The sequence below is a fragment of the Porites lutea genome, chromosome 8, assembly GCF_958299795.1.
Source record: "Porites lutea chromosome 8, jaPorLute2.1, whole genome shotgun sequence".
Classification (NCBI taxonomy): Eukaryota; Metazoa; Cnidaria; class Anthozoa; order Scleractinia; family Poritidae; genus Porites; species Porites lutea.
In genome coordinates, this window is record NC_133208.1 from 914674 (window position 1) to 940000 (window position 25327).

Below are 25327 nucleotides of genomic sequence, written 5' to 3' on the forward strand. Positions count from 1 at the left end.
ACTCTGTGAGGCGTTCTTGTATAAGTATCAATCATAAGGATTAATTTGAAAATATCAGAACAAATGTCAAAATGGGGATTTTTCCATCCCGGCAGATCCTACATCCATCGCAGTTCGCGATTTTCAAGCAAAATCGGGAGATTCTGGAAAAAAACGGGGTGGTTGGACAGTCTGTGAAATTAATGTTAACAAATTAAAAAAGGCTTTAAAAGATGGACGAAAATTTATTGACAAAATAGCTGATATTTTAAATGTATATATTTTCACTTTAAATATCATTCGTACGTGTACTATAACATTTTCACCTGTATTTTTTATTTTTTATATTTTTAAAGTTCAGTTAGGGGACATTTTATAGGGATAACCTTGTGGTCCTCCTTTTCAAATACAATATCATGTTTATATGCATATGTATTGAATAAAGTATTATTATAAAGACTTGATGTTTCATGTGTTTACGAAGGATCCTACAGAGCGGTATCGGCATAAAAAATATCTTGAGGTCTATTTTCTATGTCTTCTTGTCTACTCATTCTGTCGTCTTGCCGATTTGTCATGTTGACTTGTCTACTTGGTGTGTCGCCTTGCCTACTTGTTATCTCGTCTTACCGATTTGTCATGTTGTCTTGTCTAATTGTTGTGTTGTCTAGTCTACCTGTTCTGTCACCTTGCAGATTTGTCATGTCCTTTGTCTACCTGTTGTGTCGTCTTGTCTATCTGTTCTGTTGCCTTGCTGATTTGTCATGTCATTTGTCTACCTGTTGTGTCGTCTTGTCTATCTGTTCTGTTGCCTTGCTGATTTGTCATGTCATTTGCCTACCTGTTGTGTCGTCTTGTCTATCCGTTCTGTTGCCTTGCTGATTTGTCATGTCCTTTGTCTACCTGTTGTGTCGTCTTGTCTATCTGTTCTGTTGCCTTGCTGATTTGTCATGTCATTTGTCTACCTGTTGTGTCGTCTTGTCTATCTGTTCTGTTGCCTTGCTGATTTGTCATGTCATTTGTCTACCTGTTGTGTCGTCTTGTCTATCTGTTCTGTTGCCTTGCTGATTTGTCATGTCATTTGTCTACCTGTTGTGTCGTCTTGTCTATCTGTTCTGTTGCCTTGCTGATTTGTCATATCATTTGTCTAACCTGTTGTGTCGCCTTGCCTACTTGTTATCTTGTCTTACCGATTTGTCATGTTGTCTTGTCTAATTGTTGTGTCGTCTAGTCTAACTGTTCTGTCACCTTGCAGATTTGTCATGTCATTTGTCTACCTGTTGTGTCGTCTTGTCTATCCGTTCTGTTGCCTTGCTGATTTGTCATGTCCTTTGTCTACCTGTTGTGTCGTCTTGTCTATCTGTTCTGTTGCCTTGCTGATTTGTCATGTCATTTGTCTACCTGTTGTGTCGTCTTGTCTACTTATTCTGTTGCCTTGCTGATTTGTCATGTCATTTGTCTACCTGTTGTGTCGTCTTGTCTATCTGTTCTGTTGCCTTGCAGATTTGTCATGTCCTTTGTCTACCTGTTGTGTCGTCTTGTCTATCCGTTCTGTCCTCTTGTCTACTTGTTTTGTTGCCTTGCTGATTTGTCATATCATTTGTCTAACCTGTTGTGTTGTCTTGTCTACTTGTTCTGTCGTCTTACTGATTTGTCATGTTCTCTTGTCTAATCAATCTTGTCTAATGTTCTCTTGTGTCGTCTTGTCTACTTATTCTGTTGCCTTGCTGATTTGTCATGTCATTTGTCTACCTGTTGTGTCGTCTTGTCTATCCGTTCTGTTGCCTTGCTGATTTGTCATGTCATTTGTCAGCCTGTTCTGCTGTCTTGTCTACCTGTTCTGTCACCTTGTTGATTTGTCATGTCATTTGCCGATTTCTCATGTCATCTTGCCTACTTGTTCAGTCGTCTTGTCTACTTTTCGTGTTGTCTTGTCTCCTTGTGGTGTTGTCTTATCTACTTGTTGTGTCATCTTGTCTCCTTGTGGTGTTGCCTTGTTTGCTTGTTTTATCGTCTTGTCTACTTGTTCTGTCATCTTGCCAATTTGTTGTGCCATCTTGTCTACTTGCTGTGTCATCTTGGCTACTTGTTCTGTCATCTTGCCGATTTGTCGTGTTGTCTTGTCTACTTGTTCTGTCGTCTTGCCGATTTGTCGCATCGTCTTGTCTACTTGTTCTGTTGTCTTACCGATTTGTTGTGTCATCTTGTCTACTTGTTCTGTCACCTTGCCAATTTGTTGTGTTGTCTTGTCTACTTGTTCTGTTGCCTTGCCAATTTGTTGTGTCGTCTTGTCTACTTGTTCTGTCATCTTACCAATTTGTTGTGTCGTCTTGTCTACTTGTTCTGTCATCTTACCGATTTGTTGTGTCGTCTTGTCTACTTGTTCTGTCACCTTGCCGATTTGTTGTGTCGTCTTGTCTACTTGTTCTGTCATCTTACCGATTTGTTGTGTCGTCTTGTCTACTTGTTTTGTCGTCTTGCCGATTTGTTGTGTCGTCTTGTCTACTTGTTCTGTCGTCTTGCCGATTTGTTGTGTCGTCTTGTCTACTTGTTCTGTTGTCTTGCCGATTTGTTGTGTCGTCTTGTCTACTTGTTCTGTTGTCTTGCCGATTAGTCGTGTCACCTTGTCTACTTGTCCTGTCGTCTTTTGCGCATATCCTAAACCTGGACTGGACTGTCCACTGGACTCTGGACTCTGGATCCAGGACCTCTCCCCAGCCAAAAAAAATTACCCTAAAAAAAACTCCAAAATCACCCTCCCTGCCACCTTTTAAAACTTTTAATAAAAGAGAAAGAGAAAAGAGAATAACGTTTTATGGGGACATAGACAAATCTAAAAAGCATTTCACCCCCCCCCCCCCAACCCCACCAGAAATAAACAATCCCCCAAATTTTTCAGTAAAGGAAAAGGAAACAAGAAACTATGTTTTTTTTAAGGCTGTACATGGATCAGGGACTAAAAAGAAGTCGAAAAATGTATTAAATGTTTGAAATCAGTTCAAACTCCTAAGTTTGCAAAAAAAAAAAATTGGGAACCGTCCAGTGGAAGAAGTCAAGAAAATGAAATGTTATAAAAGACTAATGCATGTATATAAACAATTAATTGTCCAAGTCTCAGGTCTTTGTCGCCCACAGTTTCTGAGCAGTTTGCCAAAATGTTTCACGCAACTTTGTAGAGCTTTGTATGGAGACGCCATATTGGTGTACAGCTTTGGTGCACCAATATGGCCACCGGAAATCAACAAAAACATCCGGAGTTCACTTTTTCTATACAAACTGTTTCTTTTCACTTGAGAACTAGCATACATGTGCATAAACATACGTTCTAAAACTTGAAATGGTTATACTGCTGAAAATCAAAAGAAGAGATAATAATGGTGTCACGCACTGTGAAAACTCAGAAGTTCAAATTGCTGTATTTCGAAAAGAAACATGCTACGGGACTGGAAACTTGTGCAAAGAGTTTTTTGTTTATCTTCAACCTGGTGTAAATAAGAACTGGTAAAACCTCGCTATATGGGGTAAATGCTTTTCAGATCTGTCTGTGTCCCTCATGCTCATGCGTGTTTGACCACAAAAACATTTCTGTTTCTTTTTCTACAAAATTTTAAAAGGTGGCAGGGGAGGATAATTTGGAGTAATTTTTTTACATTTTTTTTGTTTGGAGGGGAGGTCCTGAGTCCAGGCTCCAGGGTCCAGAGTCCAGAGTCTAGCCCAGCTTTTTTTAATAGGATATGCCTGAAACATGACATGACAAGTAGACAAGACAACACCACAAGCAACAAGATGATATGACAAATAGCATTATGGAATCGCAACCTATAGAACCGTTTGCTAGTAAATGCAAATTTTTCTGTCAATCAAATGTCTCCTACTATTTGTAGGTGGAAATTGGTGAAACATCTTTATTATTTTGAAGACAATAGAAGAACAAAACGTATCAGAAAGATCAAGTTATGTGCTCTTAAAGTGTGTTGCATGACTTAATCAGTTATAGCATTTCTCATAACTTTTTCACATTAAAATGTTGAAATGAAAAATCTGAAGCTAAGCTTATAAAACCATGATAGTCAAAATAAAAAGGGTGCCCAAAGAGGCAAGCATCTGAGAAATCAAAGGCGACATTTTTGTCTCCAGTGAAATCCAGCAGATGAAGGGTAATTTGCATAAGTGTACGTGAAGCAAAATTGATATGAATCGCAGTGGCACAAAAAAGAATTCAGCTAGCACAAAACTAATATAAAATGAAAGGAAACAAATTGAAAAGTGGTAAAAAGGTCAGATTTCAGCTTGATGGAAAGTAAGCGAAAGGGTAGATGATTTGCATACTGATAAAAAACAACTTTGGGCACAGTTCGAAAGCATTCCACATCCCGTTTGTTTTTCTGGCATTCTATACATTCTGCAGGCTTTAATCATTAAAATATGTTATAAAGTCAAAATAATTATCAAGTTGAGCAATTGCATTTCCTAATAAAACAGAGAGTAGTGTGAAAGCTTTGATCCATTGATTTCCTTAAGTTAAAAAAATTACCTTTGTATCATGGAAACAATACGCTAACACTTCAGTCTTGAATCAAAGGACCAACATGTGTTGGCATCCTTTGTGAGTGCGCAAATATTCATGGGACTTGCATTTTTCCAGGCAACACAGATCTATAGGCGCTGTTCCGTAATGCGACAAGACGACATAACAAGTAGACAAGATGAGAGGACAAATTGGCAAGATGACAGACCAAGTGGACGAGACGACATGACACATCAGCAAGACAACAGCACAAGTAGACAAGGCGACCCCTATACTGCTCAATAGACATCATCTATTCATGCTTATAACACAAGATCATCCTCCAAAAATAATATGTACATCACAAAATTTAATCTTGAAAAACTAAGACAAGCGGTCCCAATTTTTATAAAAATTATGGAATGAGACACCACTGAGAGATACAATGTATGTAAAAAAAATGTTTAAACGTGCGTGCTCTATGAAATTAATATTAAAAGACAAAGGTGATGACCTTGATGCAACCATGATGACGCAAGAAATAAAACTGAGAAATCCTTAACCTTAGCTTCTTTCACCGTTGCATTGAACAGATTTGTCTTTCTTGCTTTAGTCTTTATTACACATATTTTTTCTTTTCTTTTCTCTTTGCTTTTCACTTATTATCAGGTAATATCCATTTTGCAATAGAATATTAATTTGGTATGCCACGACTACTGTTTTTGGCTGACTGCGTGCCAAAAAATTGTACACAATATTATGGTAATAAATGTCTTGTCTTGTCTTGAAATCATTCTTGTTTTCAACGCCCTATTTTCTTTGTTTGAAGTTTGCGGGAAATGTGGTGGCTCTTAAGCCTCGCTTTCATGCTTATGTTGTAAGTGTGTATAAAACTGATAAAGGCAGTTACAGAGATCATATTACATTAACTGCTGAGACACCACTTTGATAATGTTATAAAACAATTAGTTCATGCTCCAGCCATGCATTTGTCGAGATATTGAGCACTTGAGAAGTTTGGAGAGCACTCAAGAGGCTGGAGTTACTTTTGGTGTAACTCTTACGCCTCTTTCATGCTCTCCAAACTTCCAACGTACTCAATATCTCAACATATACACGCTGGTGCATACACTAAGTGCTATATGTAGGAGGTGATCAGACACAAGCATACATTCGTACATGGAGGTTTGACTGTCATATTCAGCTTATGAATAATTTGTTTCCCGGAAATTCCATACAGAAATGTTCCAAACAATATCAAATTTAACATGAAAGTTCAGGAGTTTAAAGCTTATAACACTTTCACTTTAAATTTCTCACTTCAAGCATTAATTTACATGCATACATGCATACATACATAAGCTTACATAGCCTTTGTTAAAGGGACTAAGGGTTCCAGCACCTCTTGGCCTGACACTTACCGACTGAATTAATTAAGAAAACAAACATTCCATGTTTACTGAGACTAAACTTTCAGACAAGGAATACTCTTCTGAAAGGAAGATAACTAACGATTTTCTGTATAAATAAGCGGAAAATAAATAAAAGCTTACCTGTAAGCATAAAGCCGAAACCTTTAAACTTTAAAGCCACGGCGTGGTTGTACACAGCGTAAAAGGTGGTCAACATTCCAGTGAATTTCAGCTATACCGATGAATGAATTTGCCCAAAAATGCCACAGAACGAGGAACGTAACATTACTACTGGTAGTAGTAATAAAATAGTCCATTTACAGGAGGTTTTGACCGCAAACTTTCGCATTTTCTCCTCATTTTCCCGTCGATGATCATGGCTTCCTTTGCACAACAATGGGTTCTCGTTCCCAGAATCCTCGCGGCACTAGATTTCCCGCGAAAAAATGGGTTGACCCGATCACTGAACAACATGGCGGAACTAAACAATGAACACGCTGCTAAAATTTGAAATCACAGCAACGTGAAACTGCAAACGCATAACTGCAAACTGCAGTTTGCGGTTTGCTTTTTCCCATGAAAAAACCCAATGCTAAAGATCTCTCATCACGTTTACAAACAGCAAACGTGAATTTGTACCACGTGACCAAGTTTCCCCTTTACTTGTCCTTTGCTGTTCATTTTAACTACACGAAAATCGGTAGATTCACGCCAATTCTATCCATAAGAATTGTTTAAGCTGTTTTTATCTGCTCATTTCTCATGAAAATTTCTCAAGATGAATCTCAAGTTTGGCGTTTGCCATAAACGCAATGCTTTCAAAATCTCTCTAATAGTACTAGAACACTAATAAAAGCGAAACCACAGCAGCTACAAACTAGTGAGGACTGCCGGATCTTGCCAGTGTAGACCTGGATCAGTAAAACTCTTGAATACCAAGTCGGAGGACAGTACGAGGCTGATCCTTTATATGTGAATGGGGGGGGGGGGGGGGGGGGAGGGGGGCATTTTGCTGAGGGGTCATTTTCAAAATCTTGATTGGTTTTGGGGGTCATTTTCAGACAAGAGAGTATTACCTAATGGGTCATTTTCATAAATTCTATGAAAGTAATACAAAGCAGTAACGAGCGTGAATTGAAATGGAATGTAACAGCCGCGAATGATAAACACCGATGTTATGACACGACTGTAGATAAAAAAATAATGTCTGTTATGCGGGCTACATGATTTGTAGTTGGAATGTTCGTAGTTTCCACAGCAATCGGAGAGAGCGTCATTTTCATCCGGTTAAAATTTATGGGGGTCTTATGTAATATATAGATTAAGCCAGGGCTAAGAGCGAAGCTCTCTTTATTTATAGTTTCCTCAAAGAAAATATAAAATCGAGTAATACTAAAGACAAGGTGAAGACAACGAGAGCGGTAAAAAACCACAACAATAGATCTAATTAGCAAAAAAAAACAACTTTGCACGTGCAGCACACTTTTTTTTCTGATTAGCAAAAAAGAAAAACTTTGCACGCGCAAAACACTTTTTTGTACGTTTCCTTGCCGTTGTTTTGCACAAACAAAACGCGAAATTTCTTTTAACTTCCTAGTTACACTCTTTATGGAGGAAATCTTTGTGTTCCTGCTCACTTTGTTTTTTCACTGCCACTTATTTTCACCTTAGTAGCCGCTAGTATTTCTCATTTTCTCACCGCCGCTATTTAATTTTCATGTTTTTCGTCCAACGAAATTGGTCACCGTTGTTATTTATTTCTCGCTCTAGCTCTTTCCCTGTTATCCAAGTTAAAATTTAGTGAAAAGGACTCTTTTTTTGTTTTTTTTTTCTCTCTCTAAAAGACCGGGCGACCACGTGATTTACCACCGAAACTCATACTCCTCTCTCGACGGGCAGATTCCTGACTTCCTTCCCCCTCCCCCAGAGTCTGTACGGTCAGCGTTCGGTCGTACGCTGACGTCATAACCAAAGTTTCTTGGATTTCTTAGCTGTGGGGCTCCGCTCAGATGAATTGGGAGGTCTGTTTGAAAATCTTCTAGGGCTTTGGCTAGAGATCCATATCGCTCTTTAAAATTCCAACATCGATCTCAGCATCCTCACTCAGGGTAGCCTGCAGTGAAGGCGTATTTTGGGCGGGCGAAAGCTGCTTATTTATGTTCGTATTGCTGTAGCCGCCATATTTGATTCTATGACCCGCTCCCTTTCACTCGCCCCCATTTTCTCCTCTCTTTTGAGTTTACCGGCGCTTTCGCAAGCAAAAACTTTCGCGCGCTCGAAGAAAACGCCTGCACTGCGGGCTACGCTTAGGGTTTCCTTTTTTGCTTATTCCTAGTATTTTGGAGTAATTCTCTCATAAGAGCGTCTATTAGACAGGGGGCGTTTATTAGTGAGGGGTGTCAAATACAACTTTAATAGGGTAGAGGGGGCGTTTTTCAGATGAGATGAGTTTATTTCGAAGTGGGCGTCTTTAAGGTCATACGGTATGTTGACTAGCATACAGAATTTACCCTTTGTACGTATTCCGGCAAGATAACCGCACTCAAAATTGAAATCTTGGATGAGAGTCTTTTTCGTTTTTTCGACCCATCTTGATCGTACACCGACCTTTTAGAAAACTTTAATAATTTTGACCCCAAATCGAGGGTTACCCCTTTGCAAATTTTGTCACATCGAGAGCCAACATCATGGGTTAGCCTCTTTAAAAATATCAAAGACGGCCCCATCCAAATCGAAGCCCTGAAAAGTGTTCTTTTTGACTTTTTTAGCCGCTATAAACTATAACTAGACGTCATCTTTTGATCCATTTGATGCGGTAAGAATATTGACTTCTTATCCTAAATTAAGGATTAACGTCTTTGCAAATATTTAAGAACGCAGTAGTCAAAATAGAAATCTTAAACGTTGCTAACTTTAAAATCACCCTTTAAATTCAACAAACGATCAACACAGACTACTAGAGTTCTTCAATATTTACTACAGCAATAAAAGATTCCAAATATTCAAGGCAAATATTTGCCTTTTACGTAGCGTAACTTCGAAAAGATATTTCCAGAACTATGTGAACACGATTCGAAGCACAAAAAACGATTTTTTCACAGAGTTCAAAATGCGAATACGTGTATCTATGCCACTTAAATCACCTGCGTCAACGGGCGTTAAAAGTTTAAATTTTAGAGCTCTTTCCATTTTAAAAAAGAAAACAGCCGTTTTTTTGTCCTTACAAAAACAGGTCAAACAAGGAGAATTTTTTGTCAAGTTTATACTTAAGTGACATGGATATGCGAAGTATGACATTATAGTTATACTTAAATTTCGGGGCCGAGTTGTTCGAAGCTGGGTTAAGTTAACCCAGGGTTAGTGCGAGATTTGAATTCAGTTTTGAAAGCTTAAAAAGCATTTCAGTTTTAATTCTTTTTGTTTACAAGTTGATGACTGGAAGCTCTAAACTGGAGAGAAATAACAGAGGAAATTATCCAAGAAAATGCTTTTGAACACAAGAAAAAGAAACCAGGGCCCAGTTGTTCAAAGGCCGATTAGCGCTCAACCCGGGGTTAAATTTAATCCCGGTTTCTTCTTCTTGTGTTCAAAAGTATTTTCACGGATAATTTTCTGTGCTATTTTTAGAGCTTCCAATCATCAACTTGTAGACAAAGAGAATTAAAAGTGAAATGCGTCTAAGGCGTTCAAATCTGAATTCAAATCTCCCACTAACCTTGGGTCATCTAAACCCACCTTTGAACAACTCGGTCCTGGTTAAATTTAACTCAGGGTTAAGCGCTAATCGGTCTTCGAACAACTGGGCCCAGATGAATATCCTTTTCTGTTCATTAAAACACCAGTGGTGGTCAATGACTTGAACTATGATTTATTCAGAAGAAACAATTACCATCAGGCATTTTCAAACGTATTTAAATCCCTTAAGAGGATATTAAGTCGAATGTTGGGAAATCAAAATCACTGTCCTCGTCTCCAGCCCCTTTAGTATCGATAATATATACACATGAGGTATTTTCTTCACAAGGCCGTGTTTCTGTTTCAAGTCCTTTCCAGAGATCGCTCGTGTACGCACTCAAAGGCTGTGATAAAGAAGACGAATCTGGTGTTACTTTCACAGCTTTTTGTCCTCTAACATTACTCAGTTGGTCCGCTTCCCCTCTTGAATCTCTTGGATCTGCAGCAAGACAGGGAATTTTTTTTGTTTTGTATAAGCGCACTTTCTCTTTTGTATACTATATTTGTACTTTATAGTGACGTTAGTGATAAGCGCGCACTATATTTGTACTTTATAGTGACGTTAGTAATAAGCGCACACTATATTTGTACTTTATAGTGACGTTAGTAATAAGCGCGCACTATATTTGTACTTTATAGTGACGTTAGTGATAAGCGCACTTTCTATTTTGTATTTGATTGTTACGTTAGTAATAAGCGCACACTATTTTGTATTTGATTGTTACGTTAGTAATAAGTGCGCACTATATTTGTACTTTATAGTGACATTAGTGATAAGCGCACTTTCTATTTTGTATTTGCTTGTCACGTTAGTAATAAGCGCGCACTATATTAGTACTTTATAGTGACGTTAGTAATAAGGGCACACTATATTTGTACTTTATAGTGACGTTAGTAATAAGGGCGCTCTATATTTGTACTTTATAGTGACGTTAGTGATAAGCACACACTATATTTATACTTTATAGTGACGTTAGTAATAAACGCGCACTATATTTGTACTTTATAGTGACGTTAGTAATAAACGCGCACTATATTTGTACTTTATAGTGACGTTAGTGATAAGTGCGCACTATTTGTACTTTAAAGTGACGTTAGTAATAAGCGCACACTATATTTGTACTTTACAGTGACGTTAGTAATAAGCGCGCACTATATTTGTACTTTATAGTGACGTTAGTGATAAGCGCACTTTCTATTTTGTATTTGCTTGTTACGTTAGTAACAAGCGCGCACTATATTGTACTTTATAGTGACGTCAGTAATAAGCGCGCACTATATTTGTACTTTATAGTGACGTTAGTAATAAGCGCGCACTATATTTGTACTTTATAGTGACGTTAGTGATAAGCGCACACTATATTTGTACTTTATAGTGACGTTAGTGATAAGCGCACTTTCTATTTTGTATTTGCTTGTTACGTTAGTAATAAGCGCACACTATTTTGTATGTGATTGTTACGTTAGTAATAAGCGCGCACTATATTTGTACTTTACAGTGATATTAGTGATAAGCGCACTTTCTATTTTGTATTTGCTTGTTACGTTAGTAATAAGCGCGCACTATATTGTACTTTATAGTGACGTCAGTAATAAGCGCGCACTATATTTGTACTTTATAGTGACGTTAGTAATAAGCGCGCACTATATTTGTACTTTATAGTGACGTTAGTGATAAGCGCACACTATATTTGTACTTTATAGTGACGTTAGTAATAAGCGCGCACTATATTTGTACTTTATAGTGACGTTAGTAATAAGCGCACACTATATTTGTACTTTATAGTGACGTTAGTGATAAGCGCGCACTATATTTGTACTTTATAGTGACGTTAGTGATAAGCGCACTTTCTATTTTGTATTTGATTGTTACGTTAGTAATAGGCGCACACTATATTTGTACTTTATAGTGACGTTAGTGATAAGCGCACTTTCTATTTTGTATTTGCTTGTTACGTTAGTAATAAGCGCACACTATTTTGTATGTGATTGTTACGTTAGTAATAAGCGCGCACTATATTTGTACTTTACAGTGATATTAGTGATAAGCGCACTTTCTATTTTGTATTTGCTTGTTACGTTAGTAATAAGCGCGCACTATATTGTACTTTATAGTGACGTCAGTAATAAGCGCGCACTATATTTGTACTTTATAGTGACGTTAGTAATAAGCGCGCACTATATTTGTACTTTATAGTGACGTTAGTGATAAGCGCACACTATATTTGTACTTTATAGTGACGTTAGTGATAAGCGCACTTTCTATTTTGTATTTGCTTGTTACGTTAGTAATAAGCGCACACTATTTTGTATGTGATTGTTACGTTAGTAATAAGCGCGCACTATATTTGTACTTTACAGTGATATTAGTGATAAGCGCACTTTCTATTTTGTATTTGCTTGTTACGTTAGTAATAAGCGCGCACTATATTGTACTTTATAGTGACGTCAGTAATAAGCGCGCACTATATTTGTACTTTATAGTGACGTTAGTAATAAGCGCGCACTATATTTGTACTTTATAGTGACGTTAGTAATAAGCGCACACTATATTTGTACTTTATAGTGACGTTAGTAATAAGCGCGCACTATATTTGTACTTTATAGTGACGTTAGTAATAAGCGCACACTATATTTGTACTTTATAGTGACGTTAGTGATAAGCGCGCACTATATTTGTACTTTATAGTGACGTTAGTGATAAGCGCACTTTCTATTTTGTATTTGATTGTTACGTTAGTAATAGGCGCACACTATATTTGTACTTTATAGTGACGTTAGTGATAAGCGCACTTTCTATTTTGTATTTGCTTGTTACGTTAGTAATAAGCGCACACTATTTTGTATGTGATTGTTACGTTAGTAATAAGCGCGCACTATATTTGTACTTTACAGTGATATTAGTGATAAGCGCACTTTCTATTTTGTATTTGCTTGTTACGTTAGTAATAAGCGCGCACTATATTTGTACTTTATAGTGACGTTAGTGATAAGCGCATACTATATTTGTACTTTATAGTGACGTTAGTAATAAGCGCGTACTATATTTGTACTTTATAGTGACGTTAGTAATAAGCGCACACTATATTTGTACTTTATAGTGACGTTAGTGATAAGCGCGCACTATATTTGTACTTTATAGTGACGTTAGTGGTAAGCACACTTTCTATTTTGTATTTGATTGTTACGTTAGTAATAGGCGCACACTATATTTGTACTTTATAGTGACGTTAGTAATAAGCGCGCACTATATTTGTACTTTATAGTGACGTTAGTAATAAGCGCGCACTATATTTGTACTTTATAGTGACGTTCGTAATAAGCTTGCACTATATTTGTACTTTATAGTGACATTAGTGATAAGCGCACTTTTTATTTTGTATTTGCCTGTTACGTTAGTAATAAGTGCGCACTATATTTGTACTTTATAGTGACATTAGTGATAAGCGCACTTTTTATTTTGTATTTGCCTGTTACGTTAGTAATAAGCGCGCACTATATTTGTACTTTATAGTGACGTTAGTAATAAGCGCACACTATATTTGTACTTTATAGTGACGTTAGTGATAAGCGCACTCTCTATTTTGTATTTAATTGTTACGTTAGTAATAAGCGCGCTCTATATTTGTACTTTATAGTGACGTTAGTGATAAGCGCACTTTTTATTTTGTATTGGATTGTTACGTTAGTAATAAGCGCACACTATATTTGTACTTTTTAGTGACATTAGTGATAAGCGCACTTTTTATTTTGTATTTGCTTGTTACGTTAGTAATAAGCGCGCACTATATTTGTACTTTATAGTGACGTTAGTGATAAGCGCACTTTCTATTTTGTATTTGATTGTTACGTTAGTAATAAGCGCACACTATATTTGTACTTTTTAGTGACATTAGTGATAAGCGCACTTTTTATTTTGTATTTGCTTGTTACGTTAGTAATAAGCGCGCACTATATTTGTACTTTATAGTGACGTTAGTGATAAGCGCACTTTCTATTTTGTATTTGATTGTTACGTTAGTAATAAGCGTACACTATATTTGTACTTTATAGTAACTGTTCATCAGTAAGGTGGTTAAAACGTTTGCACTTCCTCAACTGGTGTTTGGTAAGAGCGCCCTCAATTTACTGGTTGATTGTTAAGTTAGTGATAAGCGCGCTATCTGTATTGTATTTGACTGTTGCGTTATTGATAAGCCCAGGTTCTGTTTTCTTATTGATATTATTACGTTACCGACACTGGATTTTTATAGATGTCCAGCTTGTAAATTATTTCCTGCGCCATCCAGGTAAACTTACCATCTTCATAAGTCGATCAAAAAGAGTTTGCTCAAGGCCAGCTTCGTGTTCAGGCTCCGAACGTTGCATCACAGGACTCAGTTGCTAAAGAAGAACAAGGACAAGACACTTATTACATACTTGTGCGCAAAACTACTTTCCATACCAACTTAACTTATAGGAAAAATTACCGTTTAGAACGCGAATAAACCAACAAAGAAAGAGAAAAACTAGAGACTACCTGAGAGGATCGAGGTTTCAAATTAAAGAGGACAAATGAATTGATATATAAATAAGAAAAGCCAAGGTTAATATTTATTGCGACCTACTTCTGCAAGAGAATACATGCATGCAAAATTTGGACGGGAGACTTTGACATGATAATAATGAAGCTATATGCGGAGGAAGGTCTTAAACAGTTCTTAGTCTGACAAAGTCTGTAACAAAGAAATATTGAGGCGTGTCGGTGAGTAGAGGGCATCTGTTATCAAAGAAGACAGAGGGTCTGGCTTGGTCATAGCCTATGGCATGGTGATCTTGTCCTGTAAGTGATTGAAGGGAGAATCGAATAGGAAAGAGGCCCCCGGGAGGACCTTGAGCGGGAATGTTGGATAGAGTGAAGGATGGCGGCCTTTATGGTCACCGTAGATCAAGTTATTCAATCCACTTACTTTTGGGTCACCAACCAGGACAAGTTTCTGACATTCAAATCTAAATGGAAAGAAAAACTGTTATTGAAAACGTGGATTAACCACAAGAAGTAAACGCAGACTAAATACATTCAGTAAGGTTCTTCTGCAAAAGTACAGGTTTCATCTTCTTTGTCCATCTAGGATACGAATAAAGATCAAAGATTTGTTCCAGAACATCACCTGGCCATGGGTAGAAGAGAGGCTGGCTCTGTCATTTGACTGCATTCATCCAGGAGTAGAATCTATCAGTTAGATAAATGTGATAAATATGATAAAATAATGACAAGTCAAATCCTAACAATATTCTCTAAATAACTTAGCATGTCTGGGTAAGTGTACGTGTCATGGCAGATTGGTTGACCTGTGTGAGAAATGTTCGGACGAAGGCACGTAGAGACGGCCACGTGACAACCAAAATTTTGCGAAAGGGATACATACCAGTTTTTCGTGCCCATGGTGCTCCACGCGCAACATTAAAAGCAAAAAATTAGATAAACTACGCAAGCGCGGGGTTAAAAGAAGTTAAGAGAAAGGATCAAACAAATTCAATCTTTTCAGAACAAGACGATGTCTAGACGAGTTTAAACCCTTCTTAAAATGTCACAACATCTTACATCAGCTGTAGACAGTTTCTAGACAAAACTTTATATTCGAGAACAAGATTTGACTTGAAACTTTTTCATGTATTCTCCAAAAATATACACCTCAGAAAGCTACCTGTTTTTTTTTTTTTTTTTTTTTTCACCAGAATAGTTAGCATGGTTATTTTTAGGAGGTTAAACTTTCTCCAAATCGCAAAATGATAAAAATTCCATTATTTGATATCTTGTTTTTCCCACTACGGCATTCTAGTTAAAACGCCTAGTAGAATGACGATGGCTATCACGTTATCCCGCCAAAGTTATACTACTGTGAACAGTTTATCAAGTATGAGTGTTATGCATGCTGTTTTTTCTTACAATTTTGGTTTGAGATGTAACGGCGTTAGTGTGTACTGTTAAATACGGACGCCGGAACCTTGAATTTTGAGTTGAGAATAGAACACTGCTATTCAAGATACATGTTTTCACAGAGCTGTGTTGTTTTCAAGTTTGCTCGACATTTTTGCTGCCGCGGATAATCTTCGAAAAACAAGATAGAGCAAATTTGGCAGATTATTATAAGGCACCCAACCTATATGATATGAAATTAAAAGCTTGATTCACGCGTGAGCGGTATTTTCCGTGATTAGTCGTTCTCGTCTTAGAATCAAAAGGTCTCTAACATAGTTACCCACTCAACATACTTGAAATTTTAACTTATCGAGGCAAGGAAACACACAGGCAGCACACGTGAAACCCACCACTCGAACCTGAGATAATTTCTGAAAACGAAAGAGAAACAACAGAATTTTGCACAACTAGACACTTCCAGTCGTAATCAAATTTTCAAGTCAAGAATGGGTTGTTCAGAAAACAAAAGGGAACAACTTATTATTTTTTATTGTAAATTCATTGGACATATTTTTACTGTGCTCGTTTAGGTAAGTTAAAGATATAATTATAGCGCTGATTTAAGGTTATTCAAAGTCTCCTTGAACTGAATTGCGGCCAAGAGAGACCAGGTGAGTCTTTGAATTTCCCTGGTAACAGTGTTATGTGGCCATTGAAGAGTAGTATTAATTGAGTGGGGTTGAAATATGACCTCGTTTTTAAGGGGAGGTTAGGGGTTTGAAACATTTTAAACTTAAAATATGCATAATAAAAACATGTCAGTGAAGCAGAAGCAAAAATTCAGAAACAAACGGTACGCCAACGAACAAAGTGGGTAAAGTCAGTAGAGAACAATTGGACATTATCCTCTTTTGGTAAGGTAAGGTAAAGTTTATTGATTACATCAGTCTGTATCCTGTTTGCATTGAAATGACCGTTGTGAAGTGGTCGTTTTTTTAGTTGCAGTATAATCTAATGGCTATCGCCCATGATATTTTTATTTTGACAAGAGTAACCATGACTGACAGAGAAAACAAAACATAATTAACTGTTAGTTTATCAGATCTATCTGCTTGATTGTTGCCATGGATCTACAGGTTCAAAAAAAAAAAAAAAAGGGCCGTGCCTTTCAATGTAGTCATAGAAATTCCCCAAAATATATAATCAAACTTGTTTCGCAAAAGATTGGCAATATCTATACCATAGTATTTACCTACAATATTTTATTAAGGTAAGTTGCTACGCTGTATATAAAATGTCGTAGTTTCGTGAGGTCTTCATGCATTTTTAGCCAGATTGTGAAAATTGAAAATTGAAAATTGCGCCTGCGGTTTAATGTATGGAAAATAAATGGAAAAAAATTGCATAGCTTTCTTATTAAACTAAAATAATTAATATGGACAGTTTTCCATGCAAAACGGTCATTGGGCTATAAGCAAAATATTTGTGGGCGACCTGTAACTTTAGTATTGGGTTTTAAAATGTCTAGACATTTTTGTTTAATATTGTTCGACTCTAAGTCAACTTTTATGTAAATGTAATTAGCAAATGCCCTCAAACTATTACCCTTATCAATTAACCTTAATTACTCTGGGTCATTCTTGATTGGTTCCTTTTCTGGACGAGCCTCCTTAAATAGTCGGAAGTAAGTTGTTTTCTGCACTTCAATTGAAGTTCTTTAGGAAGTTCTGTAACAAAGGCTTTCTCAAAGGTAAGAATGTGTACTTTTTGTTACAATATAAATTTTTCATGATACTCCTAGCGTTTTCAAAGTTAAACTCTTCTTGCAACGTAAACGTTTTTTCCTTTATTCGTTACATGACCTTACATTCAGTTTTTAAGTAACTTTTTTCTAATCGAGAAGTCAACCATGATAGAATGAAAAGGTTGGGGCCACAAACAGATTGTAAGAAGACTAACAGTACTAGTTTTCCGTTAAAAATGCGTTCAGGAAACAGGATTTTATTTTATTTTAGCTCGTTTGATATTTGCGCCCTCTGGTATTCGTGATCTTACGTTAGCTTGCCGGTATTTAGAAAGAGTAGTAAGTGTACTAAAAAGGAAGAAGATTTTAATAATAAATAATAAAATATTTATATAGCGCTTATACTTTTCAGTGGTAAGCGCGTGAGTGTTTTGTTTATTTTTGAAGCTAAGGATTGTTTTATGTATGATAAAGGTATATGCTAAAGTTGTCTTACTAATTGTTAAATCATATCGAAACGATGAAAACATGCCCTTTAAAGGAAGCCATGACCGCTATAACTTTACCATCCATTTTTTCTTTCAGCTTTTTCCTCTTCAGCACAGACTGAAAAATGCGTCCATTGATCGCCTCCGTTGTGTTGTTTATATTTGTGGCTGTAACTCAGGCTATCGGTGAGAAGTAAATTAATATAACAAACACCTGACGAGACGAATGGTCTTCATCACATATCAAACAGCGAGAAGGACGATGAAAATACAGCGTGTAGCAGAGTAGAAAGAAATTTGAAGGTTTTTGTTGTGTAATGAAAATTATTCGAATGTTTCGAAAAAAAATTGAACATACCCCCGCCCTCAAACGAGTCTTACATCAGATATCTAAACATAGCATGATTCATTACTTCCTTTGCCCCTTTTCCCCACTATTAAAAATCTCTAACTGGGTGGTGATTCCTTTACAGTCTTTTAAAATCTCTTGAACAATCTTAAAAGATTGTTCACGAACAACCCTAACCCTGACCTGACTAAAACAGGAATTCAGTCTCACCATAATCACTTGAAAACAATTTAATTCTTTCTCAGGGCCTCTTTGTGGTGGTGAGAATACCTGTTACTACATAAATGACCCCTGTCCATTTGGAACTGAAGAATGCTCTGAACAGTTTAGATGCGCATTGGGAACTAACAAATGCTGCTGCAAAAGTTAGTGAGATAGCATCAGATATTCACCATTTTGAGATTGCAGCGCGGTAGACCGGGTGGAGATTGTTGTCAAAGTGGATTGTGGGACTGTTTTAGGGGACAAATTTGTCGCTTTGTTGGAAATTCGTCCCCCAAAACAGTCCCACAATGCATTTGACAACCATCTCGACCAGGTCTCCGGCGCAACCTCAAAATGGCGAATAGTAAGCAATATTTTTGTAATTCTCTAACAATCTTTGTTGATTCTTGAATAAGGATGTTTTCATTTTAAAAATTCGCAGTTTATCCAGTATAAGTATTTTTGAGGCGAGATAAAAAGTGATCAGTCGTTGCTCGAATGAGAATAACGGTATACAGTAATGGTTTTGATGCACATAGCAGAATAAAGGTACCTTGTAGAGCTTCAACGTATTGGCCCAACATAGTCTAACAATATTTGAAGGTGATAAATCGGTTCCCGGCAATCGAACGGGTTCTAACGAAATAGCGCTATGTTCGTAAGTGTGAATAATTGTTAGACTTTATATTCTATAATGCCGCGAACTAAGGCTGAAATAAGTTTTAAGAGAGGCGGACATTAAGACAAATGAGATAATTCCAGAGCACATACGAATTGGCATCAGGGGAACCGTACTATAAGTTACATGACACCTGATTTTTCTAATAAAATTTGAGGCAATGTAAAAGGAAGTTAATAATCGTCACACTGAACAGTTTGGATCCCCAAAAGTAGCGAGACTTTGGAAAAAGCGATTCCCAGGAGCTGCCATTTAGTGGCGGATCCAAGGGAGGGGCCTGCCCCACCCCCCCCCCCCCTTAATTTTTAGACCAAACTGAGACCTGAAGGGCCAAAAAAAGTTTTTGGGAGACCGCCCTCCCCGCTTATCTCAGGGTCTAGGGGACCACCCCTCGCCCCCCCCCCCCCCCCCCCCATCTCAAGGTCTGGATCTGGCACTGCCATTTGTCACAAAAATAACGACGATGGTTGTTTTCGATCCTTTACGTAGTAGCAAGACTAACCTTTTGTATCTCGGCACAGGTTGTCCAGAGGGATGGGATGAATCCGGATCTCTTTGCTACTTTCACGTGAACAAAGGCAAGATGACGATGGGCCAGGGACAAGACGAATGCCAACTCTTAGGAGCCACGCTGCCAGTTATCAAATCAGCCGAAGAAAACGACTTTCTTCTTAATCTGATGGAGGAAAATGGTGAGCCATGGCTCGGAGTGGAAGCATCAGATAGTGATAACGATTTCAAGTGGGTAGATGAAACGTCAGTGGTAAGCAACTTCTCCGCATGAGCTCCGGGTGAGCCTAACTACTCTGGAATAGAAGAGAACTGTGCGTACATGTACATCAGCGGAAATTACAAAGGAATGTGGAATAACAATCCTTGTGAACAACTCCATCATGTTGCATGCCAAAAGCAGAAGTAACGCGCTCACCCCAGTTCTGCCGAAGGATTATAACTGTATGCTGGACGCACAGGTAGAATTGTAGTGGGCGATGAATGCTGAGTCAGCTGAAAAATAGAGAATAAAAGGTGCTGGGATATATTACGTTTTTTCTGAAAATCTTCTGTTTTTTTTTGTCATAATAAATTTTTAAAATTAGTACCTCGATGGTAGAGAAAAGGTATGAGAATTAGTAAAATGATCACCATAGGGTAAGTGCTTTAAGCTATCATCAAATTCTCTCCTCAAATTCTCCAAGGAGAATTGAGAGTATAGAGATCAGTCTGTAGAATTTGCATGTTGGTTTAACTTGATACACCACTCCTGCGTATCAAACTTGGGTTGCAATTTTGGTTCAACAATGACAGAGATTTTTTGGGGGCTATTTCATTAAGCTTCAAACACGGTCAAAATTTGCATTTTTGGCGTTTTCTGCCCGCGCAGCGAAGCGAAAAAACTGCGCCAACCGTTCTCTCACGCCACATACAATTTTGGACACTACCTTTTTGTATCTGCAACTTCACACGAGTTTCAACATTGTATTGGGGCAGATGGAGAAGAATTACATAGGTGGAGTGAAATATGGTTTACGGGAGTGGCCCGGTGATGATGGTTATAATGTAGACGTTAGTTAGGGGTTGTTCGATTATGAATGAATTGCATAAACCCTAATCCTATAACAAGACAAAATAAAAATCAGCTTATTCAAATAAATGTTTTAAACCCATAGAGTAAAATATTGGGAGCCGATGTACCCCGGTGAGAACAGTTCAAATGTCGATTCAATCGATTTGTGCAATATCCAGCTCTTTGTAAGTAATGATTAATAAAATATATAAGCCACCAAAAACAGCGGAATTGTTGGGTAGCAAAAACGTTAATCAGCTCATATCATGCATTCTTCGTAAAGTTTCAGGTTTTTCAAAGAGAGTGTATTCGAATCTATTTGGTAAATCGAACTCAAATTTTCATAAATGACTGTAATTGCCATGTTCCTTCAAAATATGTTACTCGAGTAGTTTGATCAGAGAATGATAAGGACATATTAATGAGGCTAAAAATGTCAGCAAATATTCGCTCATGTTAGGAGTTGATATCAAATTTTATGTAAATCAATGAACGGTGCGAAAAGGGTGCCATGTGCAGGTACCGGCTACGAGCACCGTTAAAGATATAAAAGAAACATTTTATAAAGAAATACCAGAATTAACGGCACATAGAACACTAAAAGCCTGAATTAAACAAGCAGTTGATAATTTACAGTAGAACCAGTCTATGCTATGGTTACTTAAGGAACCGCGTTAAGTGTACTTTTCACATTGTATCATGACAGCATTTTTAAAGAGTGAATTCTTTTAAGCGCATTACACAACCCACATTGGACTGTTTAGAGGCCTGTCAGCCTTTTATATAATGTTCAGGGTCACTATGCGAGAAAAAGAACCTAAAAAGACAACAGCAACAACAACAACAACAACAACAAAACAAACTTATTTCATCAGATATAACGTCTTGATTGCTTCCTGGATCCTTAACCTTCGTGCTAAAAAGGGAAATTGCGAATGATTTAAACGTAGTCTCGGATGATCCTTGTATCGAAAATTACTTGAAATAACTCTATACTATGGTATCCACCCACAACATCTTATTTCGGTACGTTTCTACGCTGTTTTCAAAATTCTGCGAGGCCTGCATTCATCAGTTTTTAGTTTCTTGAGTGCGGACACCAAATGACAAAATAAAAAAGATTGAAAAGACACTGTGAACAATACCCAGAGCACGGCACAATAGCTAACCAACAATAGTTCCCTCAACATCATGAAACAGTCATTTTTTTTAAATTAAAAATTGCGCATGCGATTAAACGTAGCCAAGGAAATTCCTCTGCCGTGGCCAAACCTGTATGGAAAATAATTGGAAAAATTGCATAGCTATAGTATTAAACAAAATATTTATTTAGAAGAATTTGTCGTTTAAAAACGTCCATCCGGATGTCAGCGAAATACTTTGCGTGCAGTCTGTAGTTTTACTATAGCTTTTTAAAATGTCTAGACATTTAGTTCAGTATTGTTCATTTCTAGTCGATTTGTATCATGTAAATGTAATTGGCAAAGACCCTTTCAATTACCTTTATTAAATAACTCTAATTGCTTTAGAAGCAGTTTCATTGGTTCTTTTTTTGGATACTTAAAATGTCTATAAAAAGTCGGAAACAGTTCATTCTCTTCACTTCAGTCCAGTTTGGAGGAATTCACGAATCATCGCCTTTGTCGAAGGTAGGTATGATAGCCGTAGCGTTTTCAAAAAGGAACTATTTGTGTCCAGTAAACGATTTTTTTAAAAAAGACCAATGGCCTTAAATTAAGTTATTAAGTAACCTCACCCTAATCAAGAGGTCAACCAGGCCTAAAATATTGCTAACACATAGAAAAATTGCAAAGAAACACACACAACACACAAGCAAACTTATGAATAGCTTAAAAATAGTAGCATTACTGCTAAAAGCACTTTTTGAGAAACAGGTTTTCTCCTTTTTTTAATTGGCATGTTTGCACGGTATTTGTCTCCATTGTTGCAATGGCCCTACCCTCCCTAACTTCTGTATAGAAACATCGTAAAGTATACTTCAAAGAGGAATACTTTAATTTCTTTGTTTCTGAAGCTAAAGAGAGAGATTTATTTATATGATTCAAGTATATGGTAAGGTCGTCTTACTGACTGTTCAATCATATTAAAACTGAATATTAACAATGCCTACTAAATGGGGAACGACTATGCCTTCGCTGCTGACAAAGCGTTTATGTAACTTCTATATTAATTTTTTCTTCTAGAGTTTGCCTCTTCGTTACATACTGAAAGATGCGTTCATTAATCGCCTCTATCCTGTTGCTTATTTTCGTGGCTGTATCTCAGGCAAGCGGTGAGAAAACGTCAAGTAATTTATCAAACACAAGGAAAATAATGTTTAATCACATATCAAACACCGACAGGGAAAGTTGGTTTAACTGGTTTATCCAACTTGATCAATTTGCGATGAAAATTTATTGAATGTTTAATGTAAATTTCAAACAAAATTATATATATTATTAAAACTAGAATACAGGTGAGACTGTTGCATTCTCAGACTAGTAGTTTTTCATCAGATATTTTATCATGGAATAGTTCACCTCCCCACCACGCCCCCTTTAAAGAAATTCATGAGTTTTTTTAAGGTTTTAAAAATGCAGTTATAACAAAGTCGTTTATTAGAAACTAATAGATAAAACTACTTATCATTTTGCGCTAATTTGTTACTCGCCCAGTTGACAAAGAAATGCATCATGACTACATATATATGTTGTGGTTCAGTTTTATCCTTGTTTTAAATTTTATTTCTTTTGTTTCAAACTCATTATCATATATTACCATACCCAAAAACAAAAGCAAATAAAACTTAAACCGAGGATAAAATTTGAACCACAATATATACATCAAATAAGCGAGCTAAAAAGAAATTTAATTTGACATTAATGGCTTGAAATTTATTTTACTTACTTTTTCAGGCCAAACTTGTAGTGGTGGCAATACGTGTTATTATATAAATGACCCGCGCCCATCTGGAACTGAGGATTGCTCTGATCAGTACAGTTGTTCATTGGACACCAATAAATGCTGCTGTAAAAAGGCTCCTGGTAAGTTAGGACTTGATTTAGGGCCTGTTTAAATAGAGGTGGGGGACCCCAGGTAGGTGGGGGACCCCAGGTAGGTGAGGTAACCCGTATGTCCATAATTTGATTAATTTGATCACGTTTACATGATAGGTGGGGTAACCCGCCACAGGTTAGCTCACCCGTCTGGGTCCCCCCTTCTCCGTGTGACTCCAAAAATGATTTGGGATTGTCTTTCAATATTTTCTTGCCAAAAGAATCAAAAGGTTTTTTATTCAAAAATTCGCAGTTGGAATTAAGATATATACCGACTTGCCATTCCTGCTTAGAAGGATCTATTTGCCTTTTACAATATACAGTCATGGTTAGAATACACTGAGAACGCTATTGAATAGCTTGTGTTAATTTTTTTTCTCAAAACTCCTATCCGCGGGCGAGGGTTTAAGTCATATTAGCTTTAAGAAACTGAAAACAAGACAAATTTATGTATTAACTCCAGAAAGCATTAAGCCTGAAAAAATAACAGACATTTATCGACGCCACAACTAATAAACAATTAGGCATATCCCAGTTATTCGGAACAATTCTCCGTCATGTCCAATGAATTGATCATTCAGGTCTATCAAAAATTGATCGTTAAGGGCTGCTATTTAATTTATTAGAGTATCAGAGGCATTTTTTTTCTAAAATTTACGTCAGTAGTAACAGTTACTAAGAAAATTACCTTTTGTTATTCTGCGCAGGTTGTCCAGATGGCTGGGTAGAATTTGAATCTCTTTGCTACTTTTACGTCAACAAAGGCGGGATGGGAATGAGTCAAGGCCAAGAAGAATGCCAACAATTGGGAGCCAATCTCCCAGTTATCAAATCAGAGACAGAAAACCAGTTCCTTCTAAGTTTTGTGGAAGGAGAACCATGGCTCGGAATGGAAGCATCCAATGGTGACAACGATTTCAAGTGGGTAGATGGAACGTCAGTGAAGGAGACCTTCTCTGAATGGGCTCCGGGTGAGCCTAACTATCCTGGAGTAGACGAGAACTGTGCGTACATGTACGTAAGCGGAGGTAAAGAAGGAGAGTGGAATAACAATCCGTGTGATCAGCTCCATCATGTTGTTTGCCAAAAGCAGAAGTAACGTGCTTATCTCACTCTTCTGTGAAGAAATTCAATCTACGTGCTGGACTCACATGTAGAACTATAGTTGGCGATGTATGATGAAATAAAGGTGTTGGGATATATTACGTGTCGTAGAAAATCTTTTGCTTTGTTTTTGCATAATTCATACCTGTCACGAAACCTTTTTCACCACGACGGAGCAATAGAGTTGCTCGTGCGTTCAAGGACTAAAAGCCCCTGACTTCCCCGGCTACCCTGCGTACCGTCAACACTCTGTTATTTCAGTAAGCCTTATTAAACTTTCGATTTGGGGGGTGGCGGATGGGGGAGGGGGGGTGAGGAGGGTTACACCCGACACAACATTCCCAAAACCTATCCTTTAAAATGAGTACCACTGTAGCTATAATCGGTGCGATGTACATTAGCATTTCAATTACTCATTTGGTATTTACATACCCTTTTAAGTTTCATTACCTCTAAGTTTCCCAAGCGCAGTGCGTTTTGTCGTAGTGTTTGTTGAGAACCCCTTTAATTATAGTGTTTTTGACTGTATCCTACGGTAGTGTTATATTCAAATTTTTAAGCCCTTCTGAAGGGACCTCCGTTGTAAATGGGGACTTTTGGAAAC

The 25327-nt window shown here is 37.2% G+C and overlaps 1 protein-coding gene and 1 long non-coding RNA gene across 2 annotated transcripts; one reads left to right on the forward strand and one right to left on the reverse strand.

Annotated features, from left to right (window-relative positions):
• Window positions 1–9798: 9798 nt before the first annotated feature.
• LOC140946980 (uncharacterized) lies at window positions 9799–14862 on the reverse strand. The gene is made up of 4 exons (XR_012166898.1): window positions 14784–14862; window positions 14583–14622; window positions 13933–14016; window positions 9799–10072 (listed from the first exon to the last, which is right to left on the reverse strand). It is a non-coding gene; the product is annotated as an uncharacterized lncRNA (long non-coding RNA).
• A 4720-nt stretch (window positions 14863–19582) lies between these two features.
• Window positions 19583–24810, forward strand: LOC140946703 (macrophage mannose receptor 1-like). Its single transcript, XM_073395807.1, has 4 exons — window positions 19583–19762; window positions 22768–22849; window positions 23479–23607; window positions 24327–24810. Exons 1-4 carry the CDS (start codon window positions 19583–19585, stop codon window positions 24716–24718), a joined length of 783 nt encoding a protein of 260 aa, XP_073251908.1. The 3' UTR covers window positions 24719–24810.
• Window positions 24811–25327: the final 517 nt, after the last annotated feature.

Coding starts and splice junctions, on each gene's coding strand:
- LOC140946703 (XM_073395807.1), top strand. CDS start 19,583: ATGACGATGGGCCAGGGACAAGACGAATGCCAACTCTTAGGAGCCACG. Junction 19,763..22,767: donor GGGTAGATGAAACGTCAGTG/GTAAGCAACTTC, acceptor TTTTTCTTCTAG/AGTTTGCCTCTTCGTTACAT. Junction 23,608..24,326: donor CTGCTGTAAAAAGGCTCCTG/GTAAGTTAGGAC, acceptor TATTCTGCGCAG/GTTGTCCAGATGGCTGGGTA.